At 51.0% G+C, this 12969-nt stretch overlaps 1 protein-coding gene across 1 annotated transcript; it reads right to left on the bottom strand.

Moving 5' to 3' along the window:
• Positions 1 to 5572: 5572 nt before the first annotated feature.
• Positions 5573 to 7216, bottom strand: LOC130122125 (uncharacterized). The gene has a single exon (XM_056291163.1). The coding sequence runs from the start codon at positions 7214 to 7216 to the stop codon at positions 5573 to 5575; it is 1644 nt and encodes a 547-aa protein (XP_056147138.1).
• Positions 7217 to 12969: the final 5753 nt, after the last annotated feature.

Raw genomic sequence — 12969 nt, 5'->3', positions numbered from 1 at the left:
CTGGGCCCACAGCTCCAGGCGGGGTCGTGGTCCCTGGGCCCACAGCTCCAGGCGGGGTCGTGGTCCCTGGGCCCACAGCTCCAGGCGGGGTCGTGGTCCCTGGGCCCACAGCTCCAGGCGGGGTCGTGGTCCCTGGGCCCACAGCTCCAGGCCGGGGCCGTGGTCCCTGGGCCCACAGCTCCAGGCCGGGCCGTGGTCCCTGGGCCCACAGCTCCAGGTGGGGCCGTGGTCCCTGGGCCCACAGCTCCAGGCGGGGCCGTGGTCCCTGGGCCCACAGCTCCAGGCCGGGCCGTGGTTCCTGGGCCCACAGCTCCAGGCGGGGCCGTGGTCCCTGGGCCCACAGCTCCAGGCGGGGCCGTGGTCCCTGGGCCCACAGCTCCAGGCGGGGCCGTGGTTCCTGGGCCCACAGCTCCAGGCCGGGCCGTGGTCCCTGGGCCCACTGCTCCAGGCGGGGCCGTGGTCCCTGGGCCCACAGCTCCAGGCCGGGCCGTGGTCCCTGGGCCCACAGCTCCAGGCAGGGCCGTGGTTCCTGGGCCCACAGCTCCAGGCAGGGTCGTGGTCCCTGGGCCCACAGCTCCAGGTAGGGTCGTGGTCCCTGGGCCCACAGCTCCAGGTAGGGTCGTGGTCCCTGGGCCCACAGCTCCAGGCGGGGCCGTGGTCCCTGGGCCCACAGGACGCGGCAGACCAAGCTCTCCCAGCCCGTCAAGCGCCGTTTCTCCCAGCCATCAAACGAAGACAAACTTAGACACAGACGTGGACAAAGACACTGCGTGGACGGTGCTGTGTGAGGCCGCCGCAGACGTGAATTCATGCCGCCATCTTCCCACACCGGTCCTGGAGGAGGCCGCTGCAAACATGAATTTGCACCGCCGTCCTCCCACGCCGGAAGAGGAAGGGGAAGTCCAAGTCTGAAGGGAAGTCCTCAGCGTACCAAGACAAAAAGGTGGACATGAATTAGACTTTAGACAAGATGATGTTCTCATCATGACCCGGTCTCTAGCATCACCATGTGAAGACGGTGTGAAGTAGAGATTACAGAGACACTTTCCTGCATCCAGCAAACTCTGTGTGTGTGTGTGTGTGTGTGTGTCTGTGTGTGTGTGTCTGTGTGTGTATGTGTGCAGGCATGCATGTATACCTTTCTGTGTGTTTATGTGCAAGCAGATCAGCATGTGTGCAGGTGTGTGGGTCTGTGTGTGGGTCTGTGTGTGGGTCTGTGTGTGGGTCTGTGTGTGGGTCTGTGTGTGGGTCTGTGTGTGTGTGTGTGTGTGTGTGTGTGTGTGTGTATGTGTGCAGGCATGCATGTATACCTTTCTGTGTGTTTATGTGCAAGCAGATCAGCATGTGTGCAGGTGTGTGGGTCTGTGTGTGTGTGTGTGTGTGTGTGTGTGTGTGTGTGTGTCTGTGTGTGTATGTGTGCAGGCATGCATGTATACCTTTCTGTGTGTTTATGTGCAAGCAGATCAGCATGTGTGCAGGTGTGTGGGTCTGTGTGTGGGTCTGTGTGTGGGTCTGTGTGTGGGTCTGTGTGTGGGTCTGTGTGTGGGTCTGTGTGTGGGTCTGTGTGTGGGTCTGTGTGTGGGTCTGTGTGCGTCGTGTCCATGTACCCCCCCCCCCCCGCTGTGGATGGATCAGTGTTTGGTGTGTTTCATCAGATTAGTGTAAGGTGTTGGATTATGGTGAACAACAGCACGCCGCTGTGCTGCCAAGTGGGTAGTGGAGGCTTAGCGATCTGGTCTCTCCCGTTCGCTCGGTTCACGTGAGCCATAAACCTGGTCTCCAAATGCCCCAATGACAAAAAGACGACAAGGTTGGTGAGCCTCTCTGCCTCTGTTCAGCCGTTACCCAACATTTTATAAATACTCGGGGGGCGGCGGGGGGGGGGGGGGGGGTTGGTCCCTTGGAGCCTAGAGGGATTTCTGCTGCCCGGCTCTCATGGCACAAGCGCCCAGAGCCGTAATCCAGACATCCAAGCGGCTGGGATATAATTCCTGTCCGGAGTTTGCATTGGCTGGTGGCTCATCATGGGGCAGTGCGGATTATTTATTTATTTCCCTCCTCACGGGACACGGCAGCGTGCTGTCAGCTGGTGGCTCGGAAAAAAACCAGACCATTAATCTCCTGCACGGGGCCGCTGTTGGAGGTTGCAGGTGGAGTTTCGTTTTTTTGTTCTCGCTCGCTGCAGATGTTGGCCGCTCTGTGGCGGAGGTGTGCGGGCAGGGTGGAGAAGATAGGTCAGTCTGGGTGTTAATGGCTAAACCTCTGAGCCAGGACGGGGGATTATAGGAGGAGGGGGCAGGGTGCATACATGATCTATCAGGGCTTAGTGCCACAATTATCCCAGCAGCGGCGGTGGTGGCGGCGGTGGTGGTGGTGGTGGTGGTGGTGGTGGTGGTGGTGGCGGCTGCAGAATCAGCAGTGTTTTCATTAGTGTAATGTCCAGAGAATCTCCAGAATTATGTAAGAGTAACGTGCTGTCATCCCTCTGGTCCCGCCTACCACCCGTGGTGCTTGTTTCCATCCCTCCCTCCCTCCCTCCCTCCCTCCCTCCCTCCCCCAGAAAGCCAAAAGGACATCTGTCAGGATGATGGGTGGTGCGGGACAGGACTTGTGAGCACGCCGTGGTAGCTATAGCCACGGGCTGGTTGTGTGGCGGGACCGATGCCAGGGGGCGTCGGAGGAGGCCGGTGTGAAACTCGACCTGATTTGTTTGTATGCAGTCTGGCGGGAGCATTATGCGATGGAAGAGGGGCGGTCGTGATCGTGCGGCGGAGGGGGGAGCGGCGCAGCATCCGTGTCAGCCAGACTGGCCTGAGGGTCTTCCTGCCGCCTCGCTGACGTCTCCTCAGCCGGGACGCTGAAGGGGGCCGGGTCTCCTCGTGATGCTGTCGTCAGAGACACGCTAGCGTCCGGCTGCGGAGGAAGATGAAGTTTAAGAAGTTTATTACCATCATGCAGGCTGCCATGGGGGTCGTCCCCCTAAACAAGCGGGAGCTTTTACCGCCCGGCAGGAAGCTGTGGAGACCTCCCGGGTAAGCCGCATGCACGTGTGTGCGTGTGTGCGTGTGTGTGTGTGTGTGACAGATAGTTGCACTGGCTGTTGGGGGAGTTTGGTTGGAGGTGAAATTAAGCTGAAATCTCTGCAGTGTCAAACGAAGCAACAGTAGAAATGTGACTGCTCAGGCAGCGACGTTACACACCCCGCTTTGATTCCTGCAAGTGACCACAACACGTCGCAGGTGTCACGATTAATAATAATGCAGAACGTTACTCGTGTGTTTTATTTAATTATGGGAGTCAAAGCAAGCCGATAGGAAACCCCGGGGCAGAGGGAGTCAATATAATGGATGCCTTGTCAGAGAGCGTCCCTGCCCGGCTCCCAAGCCCATGATAATAATGATCTCTTCACAGGCCTGACCCGTCCTCCACCTCTGGGTTCGTTATCTCGCCGCTGATGTGCCGCTGATCGTTTAACCACCGACGCCTGCGTGCTCCTCTTTCTCTCCAGCGTTCCCCGTCTTGACTTGAATTTGGGATTTTACTCTTGTTGCTGTGTAGATATCACAGAGAAATTTGCCCTCTTGTAAATATGCTTGGATCATTGAAATATATATATATACACTACCGTTCAAAAGTTTGGGATCACCCAAACAATTTTGTGTTTTCCATGAAAAGTCACACTTATTCACCACCATATGTTGTGAAATGAATAGAAAATAGAGTCAAGACATTGACAAGGTTAGAAATAATGATTTGTATTTGAAATAAGATTTTTTTTACATCAAACTTTGCTTTCGTCAAAGAATCCTCCATTTGCAGCAATTACAGCATTGCAGACCTTTGGCATTCTAGCTGTTAATTTGTTGAGGTAATCTGGAGAAATTGCACCCCACGCTTCCAGAAGCAGCTCCCACAAGTTGGATTGGTTGGATGGGCACTTCTTTGAGCAGATTGAGTTTCTGGAGCATCACATTTGTGGGGTCAATTAAACGCTCAAAATGGCCAGCAAAAGAGAACTTTCATCTGAAACTCGACAGTCTATTCTTGTTCTTAGAAATGAAGGCTATTCCATGCGAGAAATTGCTAAGAAATTGAAGATTTCCTACACCGGTGTGTACTACTCCCTTCAGAGGACAGCACAAACAGGCTCTAACCAGAGTAGAAAAAGAAGTGGGAGGCCGCGTTGCACAACTGAGCAAGAAGATAAGTACATTAGAGTCTCTAGTTTGAGAAACAGACGCCTCACAGGTCCCCAACTGGCATCTTCATTAAATAGTACCTGTTAGAGCCTGTTTGTGCTGTCCTCTGAAGGGAGTAGTACACACCGGTGTAGGAAATCTTCAATTTCTTAGCAATTTCTCGCATGGAATAGCCTTCATTTCTAAGAACAAGAATAGACTGTCGAGTTTCAGATGAAAGTTCTCTTTTTCTGGCCATTTTGAGCGTTTAATTGACCCCACAAATGTGATGCTCCAGAAACTCAATCTGCTCAAAGGAAGGTCAGTTTTGTAGCTTCTGTAACGAGCTAAACTGTTTTCAGATGTGTGAACATGATTGCACAAGGGTTTTCTAATCATCAATTAGCCTTCTGAGCCAATGAGCAAACACATTGTACCATTAGAACACTGGAGTGATAGTTGCTTGAAATGGGCCTCTATACACCTATGTAGATATTGCACCAAAAACCAGACATTTGCAGCTAGAATAGTCATTTACCACATTAGCAATGTATAGAGTGTATTTCTTTAAAGTTAAGACTAGTTTAAAGTTATCTTCATTGAAAAGTACAGTGCTTTTCCTTCAAAAATATGGACATTTCAATGTGATCCCAAACTTTTGAACGGTAGTGTATATATATACACATATATATATATATATATATATATATATATATATATATATATATAGAGAGAGAGAGAGAGAGAGAGAGAGAGAGAGAGAGAGAGAGAGAGAGAGAGAGAGAGTTTTTTTTCCCAAAACTGTCAATGGTGTTGTGAGTGCTCAACTAATGAGGAGCGGAATATCAACACCGATACAGGAAAAAAGATTTTTCCTGTATCCAAGTTGATATATATATATATGTGCATATATGTATATGTATGTATGTATGTATGTATAGAATCCAGTCAGTCAGGTAAATTCTTTATGAGACAGTACAAGCCTGTTTCATCCAACATATATCAAGACTTTCTCAACATCATTGACGGTTTAAAAAAAAATGTATATCGTAATTTGGGACTAAAATGGGATTTTTCACAGTGAGCTGATATCAGGGTGGTGTTAAACTACATAAACTTCTGGGCTACATAAGCATGTCGCTTTAATCACAAGTTGTGTTTTTAGTCGTAACTTGGATGTGTGGCCTGTAGTTGTGGTCAGGTTTGGCATAAGGGAGGTCGTGCTGTTTCTCATGGGTTAGGATGGTAAGTTGATGCCCAGTGTCAGGTTGTAGTCCCCATCACACGGCCGGGGACATTTCTGGCCTCACACCTTCGTTTCCCCCCCGGCAGTCATAAAGGTCTCATTCACCAGTCGTGTCCCCGAAACTGTCTTCTAAAAAACAGCGTGCAAATCAGTGCGCCAGAAACAATAGCAGGAGCATGGCCGGTGGGTGTCCATGCATGGCCGGTGGGCGTCCGTGCATGGCCGGTGAGTGTCCATGCATGGCCGGTGGATGTCCATGCCCGGTGGGTGTCCATGCATGCCCGGTGGATGTCCGTGCATGCCCGGTGGGTGTCCATGCATGGCCGGTGGGTGTCCATGCCCGGTGGGTGTCCATGCATGCCCGGTGGATGTCCGTGCATGGCCCGGTGGGTGTCCGTGCATGGCCCGGTGGGTGTCCATGCATGGCCGGTGGATGTCCGTGCATGGCCGGTGGGTGTCCGTGCATGGCCGGTGGGTGTCCGTGCATGGCCGGTGGGTGTCCGTGCATGGCCCGGTGGGTGTCCGTGCATGGCCCGGTGGGTGTCCGTGCTTGGCCGGTGGATGTCCGTGCATGGCCCGGTGAGTGTCCGTGCATGGCCGGTGGGTGTCCGTGCATGGCCGGTGGGTGTCCGTGCATGGCCGGTGGGTGTCCGTGCATGGCCCGGTGGGTGTCCATGCATGGCCGGTGGGTGTCCATGCCCGGTGGGTGTCCGTGCATGGCCGGTGGGTGTCCGTGCATGGCCGGTGGGTGTCCATGCATGGCCCGGTGGGTGTCCATGCCCGGTGGATGTCCGTGCATGGCCCGGTGGGTGTCCATGCATGGCCCGGTGGGTGTCCATGCATGGCCCGGTGAGTGTCCGTGCATGGCCCGGTGGGTGTCCATGCCCGGTGGGTGTCCATGCCCGGTGGGTGTCCATGCATGGCCGGTGGGTGTCCGTGCATGGCCCGGTGGGTGTCCATGCATGGCCGGTGGGTGTCCGTGCATGGCCGGTGGGTGTCCGTGCATGGCCCGGTGAGTGTCCGTGCACTGCCCGGTGGGTGTCCATGCCCGGTGGATGTCCGTGCATGGCCCGGTGGGTGTCCATGCATGGCCCGGTGGGTGTCCATGCATGGCCGGTGGGTGTCCATGCCCGGTGGGTGTCCGTGCATGGCCGGTGGGTGTCCGTGCATGGCCCGGTGAGTGTCCGTGCATGGCCCGGTGGGTGTCCATGCCCGGTGGGTGTCCATGCATGGCCGGTGGGTGTCCGTGCATGGCCGGTGGGTGTCCGTGCATGGCCCGGTGGGTGTCCGTGCATGGCCGGTGGGTGTCCGTGCATGGCCGGTGGGTGTCCGTGCATGGCCCGGTGGGTGTCCATGCATGGCCCGGTGGGTGTCCATGCATGGCCGGTGGGTGTCCATGCCCGGTGGGTGTCCGTGCATGGCCGGTGGGTGTCCGTGCATGGCCGGTGGGTGTCCGTGCATGGCCCGGTGGGTGTCCGTGCATGGCCCGGTGGGTGTCCATGCATGGCCGGTGGGTGTCCGTGCCCGGTGGGTGTCCGTGCATGGCCGGTGGGTGTCCGTGCATGGCCCGGTGGGTGTCCATGCCCGGTGGGTGTCCGTGCATGGCCAGTGGGTGTCCGTGCATGGCCCGGTGGGTGTCCGTGCATGGCCCGGTGGGTGTCCGTGCATGGCCCGGTGGGTGTCCGTGCATGGCCGGTGGGTGTCCGTGCATGGCCGGTGGGTGTCCGTGCATGGCCCGGTGGGTGTCCGTGCATGGCCGGTGGGTGTCCGTGCATAGCCGGTGGGTGTCCATGCATGGCCGGTGGGTGTCCATGCATGGCCGGTGGGTGTCCATGCATGGCCGGTGGGTGTCCTGTGGAAGACGTCATGTCCAGTCATGTGCAGGAAATGGGATTTGTTTTTGTGTTGTTTTTCCCCGTGCACCATGCCCCTCCACACATCTGATCAAAGGACAGCAGTCCATCAGACCTTGGTCTGGGATGCTGAGTGACATAATGAACACGTGCTTGCTTGGCAGAGCACAGCACATGTCCCAGCATGGGGTCAGAGGTCAGCTCAGAGATGCTGCACTGTAAGTGTGACACCAGTTAGAGTTGACTTGACCTGCCATAATTCAGAACTCGACACCGACAGCCTACCTCTTTGAAACGTCTGCTTGTTGTTGTTGTTTTTTTATTCCCCCCCCTTTTTTTTCTCCCCAACTGTACCTGGCCAATTGCCCCACTCTTCCGAGCCGTCCCGGTCTCTGCTCCACCCCCTCTGCTGATCCGGGGAGGGCTGCAGACTACCACATGCCTCCTCCCATACATGTGGAGTCACCAACCACTTCTTTTCACCTGACAGTGAGGAGTTTCACCAGGGGGATGTAGCACGTGGGAGGATCACGCTATTCCCCCCCGTCCCCCCCCCCCCGAACAAGTGCCCCGACCGACCAGAGGAGGCGCTAGTGCATCAACCAGGACACATACCCACATCCGGCTTCCCACCCACAGACACAGCCAATTGTGTCTGTAGGGACGCCCGACCAACCCGGAGGTAACATGGGGATTCGAACTGGCGATCCCTGTGTTGGTATTTGGTTGTTTTTAATCAACCCTTTGTAGAAGAGATGCACCGATCCACTTCTGTTCAGTTCTGATCCGATTCTTATAACTGAATTTGGATATCTGCCGTTACGACACCGACACTGATACCAGAGCTGGTTTTTCGTGGTTGTTGTTGTTGTTGTTGTTGTTGATATTATTTGTAAGGTTACGTGAGGTTGTAGTAAACCACACAGCACTTCCTGTTAAAAGAGCAAAAAATGTACAAAAACGCATTACATTTAAATGTATTCCAAAGTAATTTATTTGAACTGTAGTTTAAGTAGGCTTCACATACAAACAGGTGTAGGCGTGCAGGTTGCCATGGCAACTCCTTCAATGTGTTGACAAACTTGAACAAGTCAAGTGCACAACAGTGCATGAACATATGGGGACTACTGGATATCTTTGTATAACTTTAATGACTAATTAATCAATTTGTGCTACAACATGTCGGCTATGGCCCTGAATATGCTTATTACTGCTGCTGATCATATCTCCACCCGCTGCAGGGGTTCGATCCAGACTTGTACCGCACCACGAGGCCACATCACTAAGCGCTCCACTAAAGGGGTCCGACCCCCTGGCGATCGGCCAGTGAGTCTTCTTGTAGGTGACATTACATATTTTAATTCAGAAAAACACAAGACTATGGAATCTGGGTCGGTACATCGGTCCGATAACCGATTGGGTGAGTTATGTCGGTATCGGCACCCCATACCGACTGGATCGGCTCGATCCCAAATCTAGTTTGTTGTAGGAAGTGTGTTGGGCTGCTCCTGCTCTCCTCGTCTGACCTGGACCCTGCATTATTCATGCCTTGGCTTTGGGCTGACAGCTTAATGCTTTGAAACATGTGGCTGATGTACTGCATCGAGCGTCGAGGCAGGTCCTCTGACATCCCCCACTAAGTGACACGGCTGTTTGCATAGTCTCTCGTTTCTCTGTGACACAGGTCTTCTCCACGTGACACAGGGACATTCCCTCTCTACAGTCTATGAACCTCGATTTGAAATCCGCTGTAAAGCAGCGTACATGTTCTTCTTCTTGTTTGCGTGATCATATCTATCATCGTCATCATCGGCGCCATCAGTTCCGTAACCTATGGAGGTCGTAGGAGCACAACTGATGCCTCGGCAGTGAGTTTGGCTGAGTCATCGTTGTGTGTCGGTAGGGGGAGTACCTGGTGGTCCCTATCTCCTCTCCAGGTATGGGTGGCCGTTGGTTCACACAGGAACTCATCCGCCCTTCGACAGGTTTTGTTTTAGCCCTGCCGGGTGTCCACACACCCTCCTCACAACAGCCCAAGGGTGGAAGTGGGGGTGCCGGTTTGGTCGCCAACGACCCGACGGTTGCAGTTTAACGTCGTAGGACACAATCATCATATTCATATTCATCTAACAGCAAGACGTCTCCACATGAAACCAGAGAACGACTGCTCCTGTTCCTGCCCCGTTGATATTAATGGGAGTCTGCCACTGGTGGACTCAGGTTGTTAGCTTAAAGCGGCTATCAGCATTTATTTTAAATATTTGGTCAAACTTTCTACATCCTGACAGCTGTCAAGTAACTACATGTACTTAGAGAAAACCTGCTCTCTGTGGCCCCCCTCGGCACTGTCAACGAAGACGAGACTGTCCAAAAACCACCCCATAGGTGGCAGCTTATTACGACCCATAGTGGCGTTTTAAGCTACTTCCTCGTGGTCCTCCGTCATTATACTACGTCACTTCCCCTGTAACAATAAGCATCTCCTCCCATAAGCTGTCGTGAGAAGGAATATTAATAAAAGCAAAGTGTAATGTCGCATAGCGGTTATAATGTCCACGCTAGCTGACTCTCTAACTTGTGGCTAACGTTAAGTTAGCTCTTATGACATCATTCATAGGTAAACATACTGCAAACAGCAATCTTACTTACTATACTAGACGGAGAAACAACACAAAAATGCACTGACTACATATTCTACTACTACTACTACTACTACTACTACTACTACTACTACTACTTCCGGCTGCTCCCGTTAGGGGGCGCCACAGCGGATCATCCGTTTCCATCTCTTCCTGTCCTCTGCATCTTCCTCTGTCACACCAGCCACCTGCATGTCCTCCCTCACCACATCCATAAACCTCCTCTTTGGCCTTCCTCTCCTCCTCTTCCCCGGCAGCTCCATATTCAGCATCCTTCTCCCAGTATACCCAGCATCTCTCCTCCACACATGTCCACACCATCTCAATCTTGTCTCTCTTGCTTTGTCTCCACACCGTCCAACCTGAGCTGTCCCTCTAATATACTCCTTCCTAATCCTGTCCTTCTTCATCACTCCCAGTGAAAATCTTATCATCTTCACCTCTGCCACCTCCAGCTCCACCTCCTGTCTTTTCATCAGTGCCACTGTCTCCAAACCATACAACATAGCTGGTCTCACTACCATCTGGTAAACCTTCCCTTTAACTCTTGCTGGTACCCTTCTGTCACAAATCACTCCTGACACTCTTCTCCACCCACTCCACCCATGCCTGCACTCTCTTCTAGTCTTCTATTGTTCTATTGTACTCAAATTGTTTTAAGAACCCACAATGCACAGAGGCGAAAAGTATCTGTGGCATATCTCCTGCTGCCTGTAGGGGCGCTAATTTAGGAAATTCTCCTATTGGGTCATATTGGAGGACAAACGACCTATGTGGTCGTATGAGTTGGAGGACTTGTTGATGAAGACAGACCTTTTCTTTGTGCCTGTTCTTCATCAGCCAGTCAGGGGAGTCCTTCACAAGCCGACGTCTCCGTTGGCCCCTACTTGCTGTCAATCAGTTTGTGTGTTCGCCAGACTCTTAGACAGAAGTGAGGGGGCGGATCCTTTTGTAGAACATTTTCAAAATGAAGCTAGCTCCCGCTAACTTCCACCCAGGATCACTTACGCCTAAGTTTAATCTTTAACAACCCATAAAGATTTAATTCAGATGTTCCCTTAGCAGTTGTACACATTCAGACTCGGTGCTGGTTCCCATCCAAAGTCCTGACCAGGTGCCACATAGAAAAGTGAGACAGTGAACATGGCACGAGGACATCCATACATGACGTTTATGGTCCCTTTGTGCTTTATTCAGGGATCTTTTGAACTCATCGTGGGCTTTCTTATGAATTCATCCACGTTCACGCCAACGTGACAGTACGGTTTCTAATGTCGGTTCTGACCCTAAAATCTGCCTGCTGCTTTATTAATTCCCTCTGTGTCAAAACACACAGACACTTTTTCACATATAACAATATACTGGACCCAGTTACTATATGCAGTGTTAAATGCAATGATGAAATTAAATATCTTCAAATGTATAAAGGGTGTTGCTCATAAAGCGTGTAAATAGTGCTAATCCACCATTAGTGTTTATCCTATTGCAATGGTTTAGTATTGTGTTGAAATTCAGGCGTGCTTTGTATTACCAAACAGGTCAGTGTGCTGAACCTCAGCTGCATCCTTACACACGGCGTTGTTCCACATGTAAGCATATCGTCACCTTCTTCAAATAATGGCCCGAGTCATATTTTCAAGTTTTTCAAAAAACAGAATAAACTGACACATTTTGTTTCAGTTTCAGTTTATTCTGTTTTTTGAAAAACTTCAAAATATGACTCGGGCCATTATTTGAAGAAGGTGACGATATGATGATATATATTGATCTACTACTACTACTACTTAAAAATAGAAAAAAAAATATATTAATTAAAAAATCAAGATGAAAAAATAAATTAAATTAAAAATCAAGTTAAAATTGAAATTAAATTAAAATTTAAACAATTAATTAAATTTAAAATTAAATTACAATTTCTTTATTATTATTATTTTCTAAATTAAAAATATTGTCAGGATAACTAGAGGCTATTTTTACCCAATATCAATATATGTGATGATATATATTGGTATTGGGTAAAATAGCCTTTAGCATCCAGCAAAAGAGATGACAGGTGACGTCGGTCAACTTGGTTTCCAAACAAACACACTGAAATACAAATGCGTTACAATCAGCATAATGCAAGGCAACTTGATTCATATAGCACATTTTATACACAAGGCAGGCACACTGTGCTTCACATAGAAAAATACAAATAAAAAAACATGGCACAATAAAAAGGATTTAACAACTAATTCATAAAAGGACATTTAAATTAGAGAATAAAATCAGAATGTAATGCAAGGTTTACAACTTTGCAGAAGTCAAAGTGCAAGGTTTGCAGTTGAGCAGAAACCAGTGGTAGAGATAAGCATTTCAACATGGGGCGGTTATAAGGAAAAGTCCACCCACAGGGACATGTTTGTTTGTTTGTTTGTTGTGAGGCTGTATTTAGATGACGGGACTGGGGTTACCCTGCTGATACTTGAAGCTGCCGGCTGTTGTTTCTGTCAGCTGGGTCGAGCTTTGGCGTCAAGCCCTTTTTACTGCGTGTTTGTGAGCATGTGTTCGTCTGTCGCTGGTGTCACTCCTCTGATTGTGTTGCTTTGTGTTGGCTTGGTACTTGAATTCCAGGTCAGACACGTTGTTTGTTGTGCGCTGCATGGCTGACCTGTTGAAGTGCAAACGCTCTGCTTGGACTTTGTCCATCGTCACTTTGCCTTGTTTGTGCGTTTGTGACACTGCTGCTGCAGCCAGGTTGTGTCTGCTGTTTGGAACTGAATGGATTCCTCCTCGGGAAGTAACTATAAACAGGTTTACACATGGCGACCTTTACGTTTTTACAACTTCACTGAATTCGTATCAGCGCAGCGGGGGTTCGTGTCTGCACTCCGTATCATAGCACTGCTCTCAGTGTTTAAAGGGAACTCATTCCTTTCAGTGGCGGCTGCTGCTAACAATGTTTTGGGGGGGGGCGCAATTTAGCTTGGCACAGCACACCTGACAGCTGCTTTACGGTCCACACAGTCACAGAGTTATTAACAAGGACCATGTGGCCTATAGATTTTATCAGG

This window comes from Lampris incognitus, chromosome 12 (assembly GCF_029633865.1).
Source record: "Lampris incognitus isolate fLamInc1 chromosome 12, fLamInc1.hap2, whole genome shotgun sequence".
Lineage (NCBI taxonomy): Eukaryota > Metazoa > Chordata > Actinopteri > Lampriformes > Lampridae > Lampris > Lampris incognitus.
The sequence above is the reverse complement of the archived record's forward strand: the minus strand, read 5'-3'. Positions and strand labels throughout refer to the sequence as shown.